At 52.9% G+C, this 19,208-nt stretch overlaps 2 protein-coding genes across 3 annotated transcripts in view; one reads left to right on the forward strand and one right to left on the reverse strand.

The window, feature by feature from the left end:
* Positions 1-19,208, forward strand: part of SYN1 (synapsin I) — a 44,259-nt gene that overhangs the window by 23,196 nt on the left and 1,855 nt on the right. For both annotated transcript variants that reach the window (XM_004434993.3, XM_004434995.3), the window contains exons 6-12: positions 14,648-14,710; positions 15,493-15,635; positions 15,734-15,808; positions 15,906-16,008; positions 17,559-17,705; positions 18,062-18,149; positions 18,251-18,842. In XM_004434993.3, coding sequence (XP_004435050.1) covers positions 14,648-14,710; positions 15,493-15,635; positions 15,734-15,808; positions 15,906-16,008; positions 17,559-17,705; positions 18,062-18,149; positions 18,251-18,842 — 1,211 coding nt within the window. The remainder of the gene's footprint in view (positions 1-14,647; positions 14,711-15,492; positions 15,636-15,733; positions 15,809-15,905; positions 16,009-17,558; positions 17,706-18,061; positions 18,150-18,250; positions 18,843-19,208) is intronic.
* TIMP1 (TIMP metallopeptidase inhibitor 1) lies at positions 6,621-10,625 on the reverse strand. The gene is made up of 6 exons (XM_004435001.3): positions 10,462-10,625; positions 9,440-9,568; positions 8,602-8,681; positions 8,074-8,200; positions 7,704-7,828; positions 6,621-6,894 (listed from the first exon to the last, which is right to left on the reverse strand). The coding sequence occupies exons 2-6, from the start codon at positions 9,558-9,560 to the stop codon at positions 6,724-6,726; spliced, it is 624 nt and encodes a 207-aa protein (XP_004435058.1). The 5' UTR covers positions 9,561-9,568; positions 10,462-10,625; the 3' UTR covers positions 6,621-6,723.

The raw sequence follows: 19,208 nt of genomic DNA on the forward strand, positions 1-19,208 counted from the left end.
TATGGCTCAGCAAATATTTATAGAGTGTTCACGCTGTGACAGGTGGAGTCCAACCCCAAAGCCTCTCTGGATCCAGTCTCGTCTCTGGGCCCAGGATTCATAGTCCCTATGCAGTGAAGAAAGAGAGGGTGCTTTGGGGTGAGAATCAACAGGGTCAGGGATGTGGGAATGGTGTGAAAGAGAGAGGGCAGGAGTGAGGGAGCAATTGAAGGAAGGAGCAAGGAGATAAGTCAATAGGGTGGGGAGTTTCTTTTGAGGGGCCAATTTCATTGAGCTATAACAAGTTCAGAAAAGGGGAGATATCATAAATGTACAGCTGGTTGAATTTTCACAAAGTGAGCACACTCCTGTCACTTTCACCCAGATCAAGAAACAGAACGTGCCCAGATAGATAGATCCCCAGCACAGTTAGAAGTTGATGGTCTTTGGGAGGCTTAGACGGGTTTGTGATGTTGAAGAAGGTGGAGAGTCCCCAGTTCACTGTGGTTGAGTAGAAGTCTGGGTCCAAGGCAGGAGGCTGTTGTACATGAAGATTCAATAGCAGATACCAGGTCACCAGGGAAGGTAGCCAAGTTCTTGGCTTCACGTTCCTCTTGCCAGTGCTCAAACAAGCAAGTGGCCCTCCACAAACACTATGCAAGGTTGCGATTCAGGTATGTGGCCTTGTGGGGGTGGCAGAGAAGCACCTGGAGATGGCTGGGCAGAGCACTGCTCCACACGCTTCTCCTCATAGTTTCTGCTCCTAGAAGAGAAGGGCAGCAGGGACTAAGGACAGGCAGAGGGGCCAGGGAACAGGGAAAGGGAATAGCAAATGGTTAGGGAAGAGGGAGGAAAGAAGAGAGCAGGGAGAGGGAGTAGGGAGCATGGAGAAGGAGCAGGGGCAGGGAATAGGAGAGGAAGCAGGGACCGGCAAATGGGAGCAGGGAGCAGAAAGAACAAGAAACCACTGGAGCTGTGGCTGCAGGCATATCTGAGGGGTACACTGAAGGCCCAGTGGCATCCTTTCCTGTAGATATTCAGGAAGCCTCCCTGAGGTGCTCCTCTCTGAGCCCCTTCCAAGGATACACCACTCATTTCCTGAAGTGCAGGTTCCCATCCCTCAAAGAGCCTAGAGGGGACAGACGCCATGCCCTGACTGTCAGTAAAGTGTGACCACATGTCCCTTGGCTAGGACAAACTGTCATCCCCAAGTGGTCAGTCCCAAAGATTTAGGACACTATGTGGTGGTGGGGGCGGGGGACAGAACTTGCTGTGGTTGGCTAAAATTGGGAGCACGGTATCCTGGGGTGGAGAGCACTTTGTGGGAGAATACCCCAGGGAGGGGACACTTTGTTCCAGGGATGGGAAAGAGGGAGGCCTGAGGATGAGGAGTCCAGGCAGGGTGGGGACAGGCTGGCTGACCTGTGATGAGGAATTCCTGAAGGGGAAGCTCTCCTCATGGATGTCACCACAGCTGTTCTTGGTGGACGTGTAGATAGATATAACCACATTGCTCTTTATATTCAGGTATTTCCATGAACCAGAGGTTCAGGACCCCTTTAGGAACCTTGATTGTCTTTGAGGGGAGAAAAGGGAGAGGGACACTGGGACTGAGGATCATTTATAGGGTGAGGGGATGGGGTCTTAACATCACATCAGTAGCTTTTGGGTCTCACAGACCCACCCCACTCTCTCGCCAGAGCAGGGTCAGGGGCTTATATTTTGGTGGGGAGACAGGTCTGGGGAAGAGGTGGGCAGGGTACCCTGGTGATTTGAACTCATAATGCCTCATGGTCTCAGTGAGGACGATGAGCCCCAGGAATTAAGCCACGAGGACTAGGGGTGGGAAAAATATGTCAGGGGACCCCGTTAGGGTTCAGGCATTCATGATTTTCCCCATCCCCAAGACTCCTGGAAAAAAAAGTTGGCAGAGAAACTGCTCTCCAGGTTCTGCCACCTCAGGAGGCTTTATCCACCCTTCTGGAACCTCACTGTGAGTCCCTGTGTTGGAGGCCTCTCTGAGGTGGGTCCAGACTTACCCATGTCTGAGTTACAGTAAGCAGCGTGGGGGTATGGTTGGTAGCACCCGAAGGCCTGCCTAAGGGTGGTCACAGACAGAGCCAGGAGTAAAGCAGGAGCTAGCAGGAAGGCGAGATTCATGGCAGGGGCCTGAGGGACATGGGGGGCGGAAGTTGAAGCATGACCTTTCACTGGCCCAGCTCACCCACAATCAGGAGAGGATTCAGGGAACATCTCATCTAACACTACTGCTTTCCAGGGTCCTGGGGTCAGGGGGAGGCCTCCATGGTGTGGTAGAGGGAAAGGACACTGAGTCTGGGCCTCTGGTACCAGTGACCCCACCTCCATCAGTCAGAGCTGTAGCTCTCCACAGACGTTCAGCAGGAGATCCAAGCTCAGTATTGGATAAATAGTCAACAGCAATAGTCATTCCTGCCCATGTGAACCCTCTACTTTACTCTTTCAAGAGAGCATACCTCCAGCCTTCTACTGGAGTGAGAATTGGGAGTTGGGGAGTGTGTCTGAGGTTCTAACAGCTTCTTATGCAGACTTTCAACCCATCTTCTTTTTTAAAAAAGCTCCACCTTCACCCCCATATCGAAAGAGAACTTGTGCCCTAATCGTTTCCTTTGGTGGGAGCTCTACAGTGTAATCAGGGTTGGTCCTCAGATTTCACCACTACTAGCATAGGAGGTATCCAGGGCTGGATAGTGAGATAGGTGTCAGTCACTACTGATAAAAAGAAAGGGCTGGTCTTATTATAGAAATCTACCTCTTCATCTGTCGTTGGGTGCCAGATAGAGATGTTTCAACATATAGGGTAATTCATTGCGAGCTGTTCCAGCAGGGAGATTTTCCAACTGGAGATATCTAAGGATGGGGAAATGTGCCAATGGGAGTCAGTCAATAGGGTCTATATGGATGGATGGGATTTTAATGAATGGAAAGATTTTTTTTCAAACAGGCTTATCAATGAGGTAGAGCGCAGTGGTGGGTATTTCTGAATGGGAAGACTTGACAAGGGAGCTCATCAATGGGAGCATTTTTTTTGATGGGAGTGTCTCAGTGGGGAGATATGCCAGCTGGCTGAGATGTAAGAATGGGTACATTTGTCAATAGAAGTTGTCAATGGGAATTATGTCATAGAAAGATATTTATGAATAGAGAGATTTGTCAGCTGGGTGGTCAGGAGGGGATATGCCAATGGATGGGTAATTATAAAGAGAGATATTTGTCACTGGGGGGGGTCCATCAGTGGATGATAGAGTGCTGCTGGGTATTTATGAATGGGGAGATTTATCAATGGGGATATGTCAATGGGATATTTGGGTAGCTCAACAGAGGTATTTGTTAGTGGGGTATTTGTGAAAGAGGGGATTTGTACAGTGAGGAGAGGAGACTTTTCAATGGAAAGATTTACCAAGGGCTTAGAGATCTGTCACCAGTAGTCTTGCCGACAGAAATTTATAAATGTGGTGGTGAATCGTCCACCATGAGGACTTCATAGTGGGGAATGTTATCACTGTGGGGAGGGGTTGTCCTCAGAAGTGTTTGAAAATGTTGATATTTTTCAGTGAGAGGATTTGCACACTGGGAAGCAGTGTACAAGTATCCTAGTAATAAGAAAAACATTACAAATGAGTATATTAAATATTTGTAACATCTCTAGGGGAGATTATCAGGATCATGAGTTGAACTAAGGTTTCCAGGGTGCGTTAAATTATTACTACTGGTAGTATACATTATTTCTAATAATGTAAATTATCATCCTGATATTAAACATTATTTGAAATATTGTAAATAATCATTACTGATAAGAATTATCACTACTGGGGGCCAGCCCGGTGGCGTAGTGGTTAAGTTCACGCATTCCGCTTCGGTGGCCCGGGGTTCGCCAGTTCACATCCTGGGCATGGACCTATTCACCACTCCTCAAACCATGCTGAGGTGGCGTCCCACATAGAGGAACCAGAAGGACCTACAACTAGGATATACAACTATGTACCAGGGGCTTTGGGGAGAAAAAAAAAGAGGAAGATTGGCAACAGATGTTAGCTCAGGGCCAATCTTCCTCAACAAAAAAAAAAGAATTATCACTACTGAACTTATACACTAAATTATATTTACCATAGTACTACTACTAATAACTAATACTTATAAGTGCTGTGTGCCTAGCACTGTTCCAGGCCCTTTATATGTACGACCTCATTTACTGCTCACATTGTCCCTATGAGTTAGGCCGTCTTTTTATCCCTATTTTACAGATGTGGAAACTAAGGCACAAAGATTTCCCCAAGGACATAGAGCTAGGACATGGAAGGGGCAGGATTTGAATGCAAATGACCTGGCTCCAGTGTTCATGCTCTTAACCACTACACTACACTGCCTGTCTATAAATTAAATCATTGTTAGTAATATTACACATGAAGTTATTATTATGAGAGTTTCATGTGTTTTGACCCGAAAAAATACCCAAGGGGTGAATACAGCCATTAATCATACTCCAACCCTAGTACAGACCTCGGAATGATTCTGGGTAGGGACTGTGAGGCCCATTTTTCAGGGAGAAGTACTGAGGCTCTGTGAGGGAAGGGCTGGCCCCCAGGCTCCCCATTGAGCTGGACCTCATGCTGCACACCTCACAGGGCTGGCTCCCCCACGTGCTTCCTCTCAGCCATCAGAGTCTCTCCCAAGCAGAGATTCACACACAGACACATGGAATGCTGGGGTGGGGGGTGGGGGGTAACTCACTTTAATGGATTTTCTAGAAGAGTGATGGGGAGATGTAGTGACCCCAGGACTACAGATATCCTGCTAGGAACTCCTGCCGGGATCTGGGGGAGGGGGCCTTCTATACGGTTCTGGACTCTGTGAAAAGGGCTGCAGCAGGGCCTGGTGGTCAGCCCTGTCCATGAGGCATTGATGTCTTGATCAGGGCACCACCTGCAGGTGGGCAGGTCGGCAGGAGAATGGCCTCCACATTGGGTTCCACTGCCACTTTCTACTTCACCTTCCCCCCAGGGGTTGAAATAGCCGAGGGCTCAGGGAACAGTGTACGAGTCAGGGAGCTAGTATTAGGGTTCGTACTGTCAGGAGCTGCCAAACTCTTGTGATACGGCCACCAGGACCAAACCAGGGCCCAGGCCCTTCCCTTACAGTTGTGCTCATCAGTAAAGGCTGCCATTTGCCCCTTTTGGTGCGTGGGCTTCAGATCCTCCCAGGACAGAACCAAGGTGTAGATGTTGATGGAGAAATTGTTGCTGCAGTGTGCGTCCCCTGCACAGGCAGATGAGCACTGGGGGCTCAAAATCCACCTATCCCGATCCAGGACATACCTTGGGCCCTGGGGTAACCTTCCAGGAGTGCAAAAGGACAGGGCCACAGAGGATCCAGGGGGCCATACTTAGTGAGCCAGAAGACCCTGGAGGAGACCAGGGTTCTTATTGGTAGGAGCAGTGAGTAGTCTGATAGGAGGGAATTTGGGGGTCCTTTCCCTCACCAAAGAAGATATGTTGGAGCCTTTTTTCAAGCAGATTCACGTCAATAGGACACTTGAGTGTTCCACTGAATGTTTGCACCAATCTGAAATTCCAGTCCCCTGGGGCCTTACTTAAGTCACTTTGGAGTGTAAGGGGCACGAGCCAGGGACTGAGAAGGGCCCGGAGGGGCCTGGGCCCAGCTACAGGAGCAGGAAGGCCGAAGGAAGGGAGTGGAGGGTCTCTCACTCAGGTTTTATGGGGTAGGATGAACCAGAAAGGTGAGGCTCGGGTCTGGAGGTCCCCGTTTTAGTAAAGGGACAGCTGTGTAGGGGGAGGTGTTGGGGGGCTGCAGGTTGACGTACCTGGTTGGTCCTGATATTGAACCCTACCTGCACATCACTGCTGTCAATATTTCCTTCAAAGTTGGTCAGAGGAGTGAGGGGAGGAGAGGCAGGGGGAGGGGGAGAAGGGCAGAGCTTGGGGATATCTAGATCACACCTTCTCCCCATCCCTCCTTTTCCCCAAACAACTACCTCTAAGGAATCTCCTGCAGGCCATGGGTGGGGGGCCAGGGCTACCCCTTCCTCCAGAGTCCCTGGTTGGGTTATGGGGAGGGGGCTCTGGTTGCCTGGGGGTTTCCCTTTTCACTCAAGTCAGACTCACAGGACAAAACCTAAGGGTAGGGACAGTAACACCCACAGTTTGGATGACATCAGGACAGTGCCCGAGGGAGAAGAGCTGTTTGCCCGTTGATAGGGCATTCACCAATGAGCCTGTCAACTGGAGGGATTTGTGAACGGGGGATTTGCCAAGGAGGCATTGATTTGTCAGCAGGGGGATAATTTATGAACTAGAGAGCCCTGTGCAAATGGAAATTATAAATTAGTCTAGTAAAATGTTATAAAGTATTGAGTAGAGAGATTATCCAATAAGTTGTGGTTGATAATGCAGGTTAAATTACCATTACTGATGTTGCAGATCACCAATGCTAATACCAATGTAGAGGATTATTACCAAATCTTCACATTTTATGTAAAATATAAAAAGCCAACATTTTGCACCCCTCACTCCCCACAGCACTGGTCCCAGGGTGCTCCCCCCAGGTCATGGGTTAGTTCCCAGACACTACACGGGGACACTGCCTGCTGGATGGTAGTTCTTTATTTCACTGTCTTGGAGAAAGACAGACAGGAGTGGGAAAGAGGGTGAACACTGTGCAGGCTTCGGCTTCTGCTGGGGCCAGGATTCAGGCCGTCCGGGACCGCAGGGACTGCCAGGTGCACAACCCTGGCTCCCGGGGCAGGCAGGCCAGGTAGCGGCTCTGGTAGCCCTTGTCAGAGCCTGTGAGGAGCTGGTCCGTCCACAAGCAATGAGTGTCATTCTGAAGTTTGCAGGGAACGGATGAACAGGGAAACACCTGGAGGAGGGGAGCGAGACACATCTCTGAGAGCTTCTCCTGCACCTACCTCCCCTAAGGAGCAGAACTTTCCCCTCCTCAGCTTTCAACAGTGAGCTGCTGAGACCTGGTGTTGCCCCACCCGGGCACAGACTCAAGAACGACCCCTCCCACTGGGGAAACAGTCACTGGGCTCGACAAGGTGACAGTAAGCCAGTGAAAGGATCAGTTTCTTGGAGTAGTGGTTGGGGAACAGTCACAGCAGCATCAGTCAGGCAGGTCTCCCCGGGAACTGTCCCATAGGATAGGGAACAACTGGCAGTAGCAGAGAACAGCTGGCAGGTGGGGAACTGAAGCATAGGAAGGAGCCGTGGGGCTCAGAGACAGGCACTGGGGTCAGAGGACATTCTGGTCAGTCAGGGAACAGTCTTGGAATAGTCAGAAGGGCAACGTAACACGCCCTTGTGTGCGGAACAGTCAGAGCTGCAGAGCAACATCACATGTGCTGGGGAAGAGTCAGTGGGTTTGGGAAACAGCACTTTGGGTTCTTGGAGAACATTCTAGGGAACCAAGAAACAATCCCAGGGGGTCAGGAATAGACAGCGGGACTACAGAATAGTCACAAGGGGGAGTTAGAGGGACAGGAAGCAGCCAGAAAGTCCAGGGAACAGCGAATCCCCAGGTATCAGACACTGGGTAGATGACAGATGACTGTTCCAGGGGAACAGCCATAGGGACAAGAAATAGCCAGAGGGAGCAAGAAACAAGCCATGGTTTGGGGAAGAGCCCAAGGACGGCTCTCCAGGGGCGGGCAGGGCCCGGGCACTCACTGTGCATTCCTCACAGCCAGCGGCGTAGGTCTTGGTGAAGCCCTGGCGCTGAGCGGAGCTCAGACTGTTCCAGGGAGCCACGAAACTGCAGGTGGTGATGTGCAGGTTCCCCTTCCATAGTTGTCCTGGGGGAGGGAAGGGGGCAATAGGCGGCTTCTGATTGGCTGGGCCGGGGCAGGGCGGCGCCTGACTGCCGTCCCAGGAGCTCAGACCCCGCGCTGGGCAAACCCTCAGCCTTCTGATAGGCTTAAATTGGGGCGGTCCCCATTTCAACTGGGACCATTCCCACAGAGCCTCGCCCCCTCACGGTCGCCGGGCAGCGTCTGAAGAGCGGGTTGGCGTGGCACAGGGCGAGGGGGCGGGGCCTCACCAGCGATGAGAAACTCCTCGCTGCGGTTCTCGGAACTATGCAAGTATCCGCAGAGGCTCTCCATAGCCGGGGTGTAGATGAACTGGGTGTCAGGGGCATCCCCCAAGGCGCTGAACCCTTTGAACATCTGTCAATGGATGAGGGAAAGAGTCTTTTTTACTGACATATCCTCCCACTCCACGTTCTTCCCTGAAGTCATATAGCATCCCGAGATCACAGCTAACTTCCTCGCCAACTGGTGGTCAGAGGCTTTTTTTTTTTTTTTAAGATTTTATTTATTTATTTTTTTCCCCAAAGCCCCAGTAGATAGTTGTATGTCATAGCTGCACATCCCTCTAGTTGCTGTATGTGGGACGTGGCCTCAGCATGGCCGGAGAAGCGGTGCGTCGGTGCGCGCCCGGGATCCGAACCCGGGCCGCCGGCAGCAGAGCGCGCGCACTTAACCGCTAAGACACGGGGCAGGCCCAAGAGGCTTTTTTTTTTTGGATGGGCTGTTAGGAACTGCTGGGGAAGGGTCAGGAGGGCTACCTTGGTCATCTTGATCTCATAACGCCGGTATGGGGTGGTCTGGTTGACTTCTGAGGTCCCCACGAACTTGGCCCTGATGACTGCAGGAGAGGAGGAAAGGAAATGAATCAAATGGACTGCATGAGCCAATAAAATAAAATAATCACAATAATACTGGCAAAGTACATACTTCAATAGGGGTGGCTGGATGCCAGGCAGTGCCCTAAGCGATTTACACATGTGTTAAAGAGCTCATGTGTATATTAAGTGCCTGCTTTTGCCAGGCATTGCTCTAAGCCTTTGACATATATTCACCATGTGTTCACTCACTCAGCTAATATTTTGGAGCGCCTGCTGTGTGCCAGGCACCATTCTGGGTGTTAAAGACACAACGGTGAACAAAACACAGAAATCCCTTCCCTTGTGCAATTCGCATTCTAGCCAAGAGGAGACAGACAACAAAAGCAAAATAAAAAGTGTATGGAATGTTAGAAGGTATTAAGTGTGATGAGGAATTTCAGAGCTGGGTAAGGGGGATCAGGAGTACTAGGGAACAGTGGTTAAAATTCTGACTAGGGTAGTCAGGGAAGGCCACTCTGAGAAGGTGACATTTGAGGCAGCCACCCATGTGGATACCTGGGGGGAAGGGTATACCAGGCAGAAGGAGCAGCCAGTACAAAGGCCCTGAGGCCGGACTGGGCCTGGAATGATCAAGAAAGCATGAGGATGCCAGTGTGGCTAAAGCAGAGTCAGTGCAGGGTGGAGTGGAATTGTTCTAGAGGTAGGCACCATGTGAACCCCACTGGACTGAGAGGGAAAACAAAGCACAGAGTGTGTGGGCAGAGTGGGGTACACTCACCAAGGTCAGAGCTGCAGAAGGCCATCTGTGGGTGGGGTGGGGCACAGGTACAGGCTCTGCTGGGGGCTGTCAGCCACAGCAACAACAGAATGCCGGAGGCCAAGGGTGCAAACGGGGCCATGGTGTGTTCTGCAGGGGTGGGGAGAAGGGGTCAGGGGTCCCCCAGCCCAGTTGATCCACGGACCTGGGCAGGCCTCCCATCCCATCCTGTCCCCCCAAGGTGGGATTAGGGACCATACTAGGGCTTGAGGGGTTGGGGAGTTTGAAGATTTTAAGGGGGTTGGGGATTTGAGAGCCCAGAGGAGTTTAGGGGGTTAGCGGGTCGGGAGAGTTTAGGAGTTATGGGGTTTGAGCGATGTAGGGTACTGGAGAGTGGGGTGATTATGAGGTTGTGGTGTTTTGGGAATAAGGAGGCTGAGGGAGTCTGAGGATTTAGGGGGTTGGGGAAGTCGGAAGGCTGAGGAGTTGGGGGTGAGGCATTTGGGGTTTGGGGAGCTGAAGGAGTTTGGAAGTTTCAGGCTGTGCATATTGAGAGAGAGAGGAGGCGGAGGAGTTGAGGGAGGCTGAGGAATTTGGAGGAGGTTGGGGGCTTAGGGAGTTGGGGGAGTTTGGGGGCATAAGAGGGTGGAGGTGCCTGAGAGATATGGGAGCAGAGAAAGTTTTGAGGTTTAGGGAGTTGGGATTTAGGAGTCAGGGGGATTAGGGGGCTTGGGAAATTTAGGGAGCTTCAGGGGTTTGGGGGGATTTCGGGGTCAATGAGGGAAATTAGAGGAGTTGGCAGCTTAGGAGGCATCTGTGATATTAGGGGCTCATGGGTTTGGGGGAGTTGGGGTGGATGTCAGGGGTTCAAAGGAGTTTGGAGTGTCAGGATTGGGGGAGCAGATCCAGCCCCCCACCCTCTTCCCCTTGACCAGCCCAGGGTCCTGGTACCCGCCGGCCAGGCTGAGCAGCCAGGCTGGCTGTCTGGTAGGAAAGCTCCAGCCCAGCTCCAGACCCTGCAGGCCACCCGGGCCTCTGCCTACCTCTGGTGGAGTCTCTCTAGGCGCTGGGTCTGCGGCGATGGCGGCAGGGCCCGAGCAGCGGAGGATAAATGTCCACGCGAGGAGCGGGGGTGGCAGCCGTGCGGAAACCACAGGCCTCCAGGCTTCCTGGATGCATTACTCATCCACCCACCATCAGTGGAGGCCAAGGGGCGGGCCGAGGGCTGCCGAAAAAGAGATGCACCCTCCTCCACTCCCTCCCCCTGGGCCTCGCCCTGGCCATCCTCCTCCCCCATCACGGCGTCTGGCAACAGTCCTTCCAGGAGGCCTCAATGGAGGGCTTACAGGCAGGATTCCCTCCAGTGCGGTTCCCTAAAGTCTCCAAACTCGCTCCGAAGTCTATCCAATCACCCACATCCCCCCAACTCCCCATGGCTGAAGCCCGAATTAGTTCATTCCTTCAATAAACACTTCTTCTGCACCTACTGTGTGCCAAGCACACACAAAAAACCACGAAAATCCCTCTCCTGGTGAAGGGTGGGGGAGACAGAGAAGAAACAAATCAGTAGAAGCAGTGGAGGGAGATAAGGCAGGTGAATGGAGCACTGAGGCCTGGAGAGACTAGGTGACTTATCCAAGACCACAGTTAATAAGTGGCAGAACTGGGATTTGAAATCAGGTGGCCTGGAGCCAGAGCCTGGGTCTTAACCACTCTCAAAAATCACAGGCAAATAGCCAGCATTTATATGGCACCAACTCTGTTCTAGGCACTCCGCATAATTTATCTCACTTAAAGCTCACAATAAGCCTCTGAGATGGGTACCAGTATTATTCCCATTTTACAGATGAGGAAATATGAAGTGTAGAGAGATTGAAGAACTTTCCCAGGATCACAGGGTATGGCTGGGATTTGAACCTAGGCTAACTGGTGCCAGGATCTTAACCCAGGCGTGGCACAGTCCTGGCAAGCAGAGAAGGTACTGGTGAATCCATGAGCTTTGGGGTGGGGGGAGTTGAATGGTGGTGAAAGAGGCCAGTGAGTCAGTAGAAAACTGATCCCCTCCCATCCTGCCCTGCCCCTTCCCCACCAACCCTCCCACACCCCTGGTGGGGGGTGGGGTGAGGCAATCCCTGCCCTTCAGCTTCCAGATGCTGCCTAAATCTTCCTTGGGGTCCTGGGAAAGGGCTCGGAGGGCTGATTAACATCCTTCCTTAGTTCAGGGAGGACAGACCAATAATAATATGATGGGAGTGATGATGGCAGCCACTTATTGAGCACTTACTGTATACTGTGCCCTAAAGTCTTTGGGTAAATTCTCTCATTCAATCTCCATTACCCCCTTGCTAATTAAGCTTGATTAACTCAGGGAGGTCAGCCCATTCAACAACAGCAGCAATACTCCACAACAAAAACTACCAGCAGCATTTATAGTGTGCTTCCTGGGTATCAGGCACTGTTCTAAAATCTTTTTGACTGCGTTCTCTCTGAGTCAATCCTGATTATCTCCTTGCTAATTAATGTTGGCGAACCAAGGGATGTGAAACCAATAATAATAATAATAGTACCCAGCACTTTCTGAGGATGGAGGCTTCCTGTGTGCCAGATACCGTGCTAAGCGTTTTTCTCCCCGAAGTAACTAATCTATCCCTCACAACATCCCTGTGAGTTAGAGACTGTCCATATTCTCATTATACAGAGGCAGAAACTGAGGCACACACAAAGGGGTCGAGGGAATGAGAGTGAAGAAATGGCTCTGTTGGGAGGACAAGAATGGGGAGAAGGGAAGTGCACCAGGACTTGGGAGAAGCTGATTGTGAAAGTGGGGGAGTGAGAGTGCACGAGAGCGGGGCTGACTCAGTGCGGGGGGGATGCCCCGAAGGGAGACGTGGGAGAAGGGAAAGTCCTGCTGCAGCCCCTCGCTGACCCTGCTTCTGACGCCACCTCTGTGGCTCTGAAACCTGAGTCAGCACGGAGTTTTGCCGACTGTCTACATGTGCGAGGTTGTGTGAATCTGGGTTATTGTGCAGGTTTTGAAACTGGTGGGGTTTCATGGAGGGGTGTCGGGCCGTGTGACCATCTGGGGAGCTGGATGGGTGTGGGGGCTGTGGGCCCAGCTGGGTGTGCAGATGGGACACACAACAATCCCCACAACACACGAAGTGCTTGGGCCTGATTGTGCCCTTTGTACAGATCAGGAGACTGAGGCACAGAGAGAGGTTAAGTGACCTGCCTGGGGTCCCACATGGCCGTAGGATGAGGAGAAGCCAAGATTCAAACCTAGGGCTCCCCAGGGGATCCCAGAGTGCAAAGGTCCCTGCATGTACACATGTGCAGACACACACACACATACATAGCGTTGTGTTCAGGCTCAGGTCCAGAGGAAACAAGGTGGGTTTATGAAAAGAGGGGCCTAGAAACCTCGGGGTGTGTGCGTGTGCGCTTGCGTGCAGCTCTCTGCTGTGTCTCTGCCTCTGAGAGTGGCGTGTGTGGCTTTAGGTGGTGTGTGCTCCCCGTGTGGTGTACGTGTGTACCTGTTTTGTACAGCCCCGTGTGTTTTGTGTTGCTTCTGGGAGTCGTGTGTCCACCTCTGTAAAGCCCGTCTAGGTTGCACACGGAATTGTGGATGTGGTGTTCACCTCTGGGAGCTGTGTGTGTGCCTGAGTGTTAGCTCCTGGGCCGCCTCTGGATTGTTTCCCTGTTATGCTAACTAGAGGATCCCGTAACCCCCAGCCCAACACGGTGCCTCTCAGCGCCCCGGAATGACGCCAGTCATTTGGGAAATGAGGAAGGTGGGGGTGAGGCCTGAAGGTCAATCGGTCACCCTCAGCCTGCGGGCTTCCTGTGCCTGTCGGGAACCGGGAACCGCCCCCGGCCCCAGCAGCCCCTCCGGGAAGGCGGGAAGGCCGAAGCCCGTCTCTCCTGGTGGGGCAGCCGTCCGCTCGGCGGAGGGAGGGGGCGTGGCCCTGCGTGTGCATCCGCGCATGGTGGGGCTGGGGTTGGCCGAACCGGCCCCTCTAGCCCGCCCCGGGTCGGGGTCCGGGGAGACTTGAGGCATCCCCACTCCAGAGTGTGCGAGTGTGAGTCCGTGTCTGTGCACGCCTACACCCAGGAGTGTTGCCTGTATACTTAGTAGGGTTGTGGGTGTCTCTGATTGTATGTATGCCTCTCCGTTTGTACATATGGCATATTCTCTGTGTCCCTAGATATACTTTTGTGTGCCCAGGTGTGTGGTGTGGGTCTCTGGGTTATAGGTCGCAGTGGTTACATGAATTCCTAGGAGTGTGTGTACCTGTGTATGTGGTGTAGGTCCTTCTGTTTGTTGTGCACATGCTTAGGAGTGGTTGTATGTCTGTGAGTGTTGAATATGTTGTGTGTGCCTGTCAGCGGAGTTGTGTGTGCCTCTGCATTCTGTGACTGTGCCTCTGCGGGTTGTTTGTCTCTGTATTGCATGGGTAATCATTCACGTTGTGTGTGTCCCTCTGTTATGTGGCTTTGGGCGAGAGGAGGGTGGCTGTGTGTCTGCGCCCAAAAGTGTTGACTGTGTGTCTACGAATGTTGGGTGTGTGCTGTTGGGCAAGGAGGCTGGCCAGGAGTGCCGGCCCCTGCCCCACACTAACCACCTGGCTGGCTGAATGACTGTGTGGGTCTCTGTGCAGCCGGAGAGCGAGGTGTGCTCTGGAGCCTGTGTTGGTTATGGGTCTTTCCATCTTGTGGGTCTCAAAGTGCATGGGCATCTCTGGGTTGGTTTGTGTAGATCTGAGCCCTGAGGGTTTGTGTGTATGTCTCTAGGTTGTGTATGAGCGTGGATGAGGCTTACCTACAAGGCCTGACTGAGGGGGTCCAGTTGCTACATGTTCACCACCACACCCCCACGCACGCACATGCACACACTCACTTCTCTATCATCCATTCACTGTAAAAATAGACTTTCCCTTTTCCGGAAAAGTCCCCCACCCTTATCCCATGTGTCTGCCCAGGAAAGCAGAGGCGGGAAGTCTGCCACTGGAGGTGGTGGAGGGAGGAACAGGCGGCCAGAGTTCTGGGTTCGATTCTGTGCTTGGAGGCACTGTGTGACCCCCCAGCTGCTGTCTGCCTGTCTCTGACTCGCCTCTTCTGGGAAATGGCTCCTAACATGGCTCCCACTGGATCGGCTCCCCTCAGCACCACCCCCACCCCTGGTGGTCAGCCCTCCTGCCCTGACCATGCTCTGCCTTCCCACCCCACCAGCTCAGCAGCACAACGTACCCTGTGGTTGTGAAGATGGGACATGCACACTCTGGGATGGGCAAGGTGAGTCCCCCGTTGGGGTGCATACACGTGGGTGTTTGTAAATGGTGCATGCTCCTGGCATTGTGAGTTTGTATGTAGGTGTATATTGTGTATTCAGTGCACATGAGTGATTCCGTATGATTGTGTGTCCTGGGGTGTCTTTATCTATTTGTATGTTTTTCCTCACATTCTTAGATTTTGTTGGCCCAATTTACTATTATGCATTCTGCCAGTTTTACATGTCCTGTTATTTTGTTAGTGTGTCCAGAATTGTGTCTGTGTACACGCATGCCTCTGTGTGGAACACACATAATGTAATCTTTTATGTTCAAGGGTCTTGGGATCCTGTATGCTTTCTACCCATCTGATATTGTCTCTGTGTACATAGAAAGCAGACTTGTAATTTGTGTGTTTGAGTGTGTCTGTGCTTCTGTATGTTTGTATATTGTGTGTACAACTGATTTTGTGTCTGGGTGCCCATGTGCATATAACTGTATATATACACAATTTTTCCACAGCTTTATTGAGACATAATTCACATACCTTACAACTTACCCCATTCAAAGTAGACAATTCAATCATTGTTTACAGAGCTGTATACACCCAACTTTGTGTCTGTGTGTACATGTAAAAACCAGGAGACCCAGGATTATGTGTGCTTGAATGCCTTGGTGTGCCCGCTGAAATTTCTGCATATGCAGCTCACCTGTGTCATTTGTGTGCACGCCCCTGCCCCGAGGCACCCCCACTGCCCACTGCTGCCTAGTCGTGACCAGGCCCTAATTGCCACCCCACTCCCACAGGTCAAGGTGGACAACCAACATGACTTCCAGGACATCGCAAGTGTCGTAGCACTGACCAAGACGTACGCCACTGCCGAGCCCTTCATTGATGCCAAATATGACGTGCGTGTCCAGAAGATTGGGCAGAACTACAAGGCCTACATGTGAGCAGAGTGGCCAAGGCCCGGGTAGGGGTCCCCTGCCCTGCCCTCTGCAGCCCAGGCCCCCCTGAGCCTCTCTCCTCTCTCCTCTTGTCCCCCAGGAGGACGTCAGTGTCAGGCAACTGGAAGACCAACACTGGCTCTGCGATGCTAGAGCAGATTGCCATGTCTGACAGGTGGGTGGCCAGAGCTCAGGCGGGAAGAGACATGAGGGTGGGAGTGTGGCTGCCCAGGCAAGGTGCTGACAGGCTTCCTTGCCCCACGTCTTGGCAGGTACAAGCTGTGGGTGGATACGTGCTCAGAGATTTTTGGGGGACTGGACATCTGCGCAGTGGAAGCGCTGCATGGCAAGGACGGAAGGGATCACATCATTGAGGTGGGAACACCCAGGGATTGGTGGGGCCACAGAGGGAGGCGCAGGTACAGGGCAGCAACACTCTGTAAACTGTGAAGCACTCCATGGCCCAGAAGGTCCACAGTGAATGGCAAAATGTTTAGTAAACTGTAAAGTGCCTTGTGAACTGGGACATCCCTGGCAAATGGCAAAATACTTTGTAAACTCTAAACTGCTCTGTGAACTTGGACATCCTTAGTTAATAGCAAAACACTTGTTAAACTATAGAGTGCTCTGTGAACTGAGAATGCAAAGCACTTACTACCCTTCAAAGTGTTCTGTGAACTGACAAGTCTATGGCAAACAGCAAAGCACTTTGTAAACTGTAAATTACTTTATAAAGAGTGGTGGTTGGGGCCGGCCCAGTGGCACAAGCGGTTAAGTGCGTGCGCTCTGCTGCGGTGGCCCGGGGTTCACCGGTTCAGATCCCGGGCGCACACCGACGCACTGCTTGGCAAGCCATGCTGTGGTGGAAGGAAGTGGAGGAAGATGGGCACGGATGCTAGCCCAGGGCCAGTCTTCCTCAGCAAAAAAGAGGAGGATTGGCAGATGTTAGCACAGGGCCGATCTCCTCACCAAAAAAAAAAAAAGAGTGGTGGTTGATCCTAAAACACTCTGTAAACTGTAAAGTACCTTATAAATTAGGAAGTGTTTAGTGAACAGCAAAGTGCTTTATAAAATATAAAAAAGGAGCTCTGTAAACTGGGAAGTCCTTGTTATTGAAGCAAAGTGCTTTGAAAATTCTAAAGCTCTTTGTAAACAGCGGTGTCCCTGGTAAACAGTAAAGCAGTTTGTAAACTGTAAAATGCCTTGAAAATTCAGAGTGCTTGGTAAAGAGGAGTGCTTTCTATATGGTAAAGCATTTTGTAAACAGTGGTGCCCTTTACAAAGCAATTTCTAAAGTCTAAACACACTATATATCCCATAGTCCTTTGTAAAGGGCAAGGAGCTTTGTAAACTGTAAAGTACCATGTAAACCACAATGTTCTTTGTAAAGGACAAAGCACCAGCAAACTATAAAGCAGGGTTCGGCCAATGTGTTCTGTCAAGGGCCAGACAGTGCATAGTTTAGGCTTTGTGGGCCTTAGAGGCTCTGTTGCAACCACTCAACTTTGCAAAAGCAGCCACAGACAATATGTAAACAAATTGTGAGGCTGTGTTCCGATAAAACTTTGTTTATGGACACTGAAATTTAAATTTCAGATAATTTTCACGTTATGAAATCATCTTTTGATTTTTTTCAATCATCAAAAAATGTAAAACCCAGCCTTAGCTCGGGGGCCATACAAAACCAGGTGCTGGGCCGGATTTGGCCCTAATTTGCCGACCCCTGCTCCAAGGACCCCGTAAGCTGTAAGGTGCCTTGTAAGAGACAAGCCTTCCTCAGGGTGCAAAATCAGAGCCTCTCAGACTGAAGCTCCTTTCCTCAGAAGCCGCTGCCACGCCTTGTGCCAACAGAACGCACTTGCTCACCGTCACCCTCACGTGCACTTCCTGCCTCTCTCCTCACTGGATCCCTTTTCCTCCCCCAGGTGGTGGGCTCCTCCATGCCACTCATCGGTGACCACCAGGATGAAGACAAGCAGCTCATCGTAGAGCTCGTGGTCAACAAGATGGCCCAGGCCCTGCCCCGGCAGCGGCAGCGGGATGCCTCCCCCGGCAGGGCCTCCCACAGCCAGGTCAGGGCCCTCGCGCTGAGCGAGGGCCAGGCTGGCCCGCGGGAGCTGGTGGCGGGCAGGCCAGCCCTTGGTCATGCTGTGTCACAGAGCTGATCACCAGCAGGCTAAGGGCATCACCATTACACACCCATGGTGGCAACTGATAAATAGCTCTACCCTGAGTTCCCTGAGTGCCTCCTGACCCCTCCCCTGGGAACCTGGGAACAAGTCCCCCACCCCACAACCTGACATCCCCTCAGCTCAGCCACAAATGCAGCAACACCCAGCACACAGGGAACCCATGTCCTTCTGATTGGCTGATGCTCCACTGGCTGGTAACTATTTTTAACCTCTCCTGCTCCACTCCTCTGCCACAGACTCCATCTCCAGGGGCCCTGCCCTTGGGCCGCCAGACCTCCCAGCAGCCCGCAGGGCCACCGGCTCAGCAACGTCCCCCGCCACAGGGTAAGTGAGGGGCCAGCTTCCTGGGCCCCTGCTGTCCTGGCAGCCCCCTCACCTCTCACTTGCTCACGCTCACGTGTGCACGCTTTCTGTCCGTCCCTCAGGTGGCCCTCCACAGCCGGGCCCAGGCCCCCAACGCCAGGGACCTCCGTTGCAGCAGCGCCCAGCCCCGCAGGGCCAGCAGCACCTTTCGGGCCTTGGACCCCCAGCTGGCAGCCCCATGCCCCAGCGCCTACCAAGTCCCACATCAGCGCCCCAGCAGCCTGTGTCCCAGACCCCGCCGCTGACCCCGGCTCAAGGCCGCCAATCCCGGCCAGTGGCGGGAGGACCCGGGGCACCTCCAGCAGCCCGCCCGCCCGCCTCGCCATCTCCCCAGCGCCAGGCAGGCCCCCCACAGGCTACCCGGCAGACATCAGTCTCTGGTCAGGCTCCGCCAAAGGCCTCAGGGGCTCCACCCGGTGGTCAGCAGCGCCAGGGCCCACCCCAGAAACCCCCAGGCCCTGCGGGCCCCACCCGCCAGGCCAGCCAGGCTGGTCCCATGCCCCGCACTGGGCCACCCACCACGCAGCAGCCGCGGCCCAGCGGCCCAGGCCCTGCTGGACGTCCCACCAAGCCACAGCTGGCCCAGAAACCCAGCCAGGACGTGCCGCCACCCACCACCGCTGCTGCCGGGGGACCCCCGCACCCCCAGCTCAAGTAAGGGGACTTCACAGTAGCTCTCGCCTTGCTGCTTACAAACTGGCTCCTGCACCAGGAAGGCAGCCCCAGCTCCCAGGCTCCTCAGACCCAGGTCCTATCCAGAGGTCCCAAAACCCCTCCCCCAAGCTATCACCCCTCCTAGTCCACAGAGGCTCCTGCCCTCCATCCCAGAGATTTGGCATCAGAATCCCAGAGAAACCCCACTTTCAAGTCAGAGTCCTCCCAATAGGCCCTGGGAAAGTGCCCTCCTCCAGCCCCTCTGGGCCCACCTCAGGCACCCGGCTGACCCACCTTCAGTACCTCCCCACCCACCGAATCCTCCTCCCAGCCCATCTGGGAGCTTTTCCTGCCAAACTCATCCTC

The sequence above is a fragment of the Ceratotherium simum genome, chromosome X (genome assembly GCF_057802395.1).
Source record: "Ceratotherium simum simum isolate JZ-2026a chromosome X, ASM5780239v1, whole genome shotgun sequence".
In the NCBI taxonomy this organism is placed as follows: domain Eukaryota; kingdom Metazoa; phylum Chordata; class Mammalia; order Perissodactyla; family Rhinocerotidae; genus Ceratotherium; species Ceratotherium simum.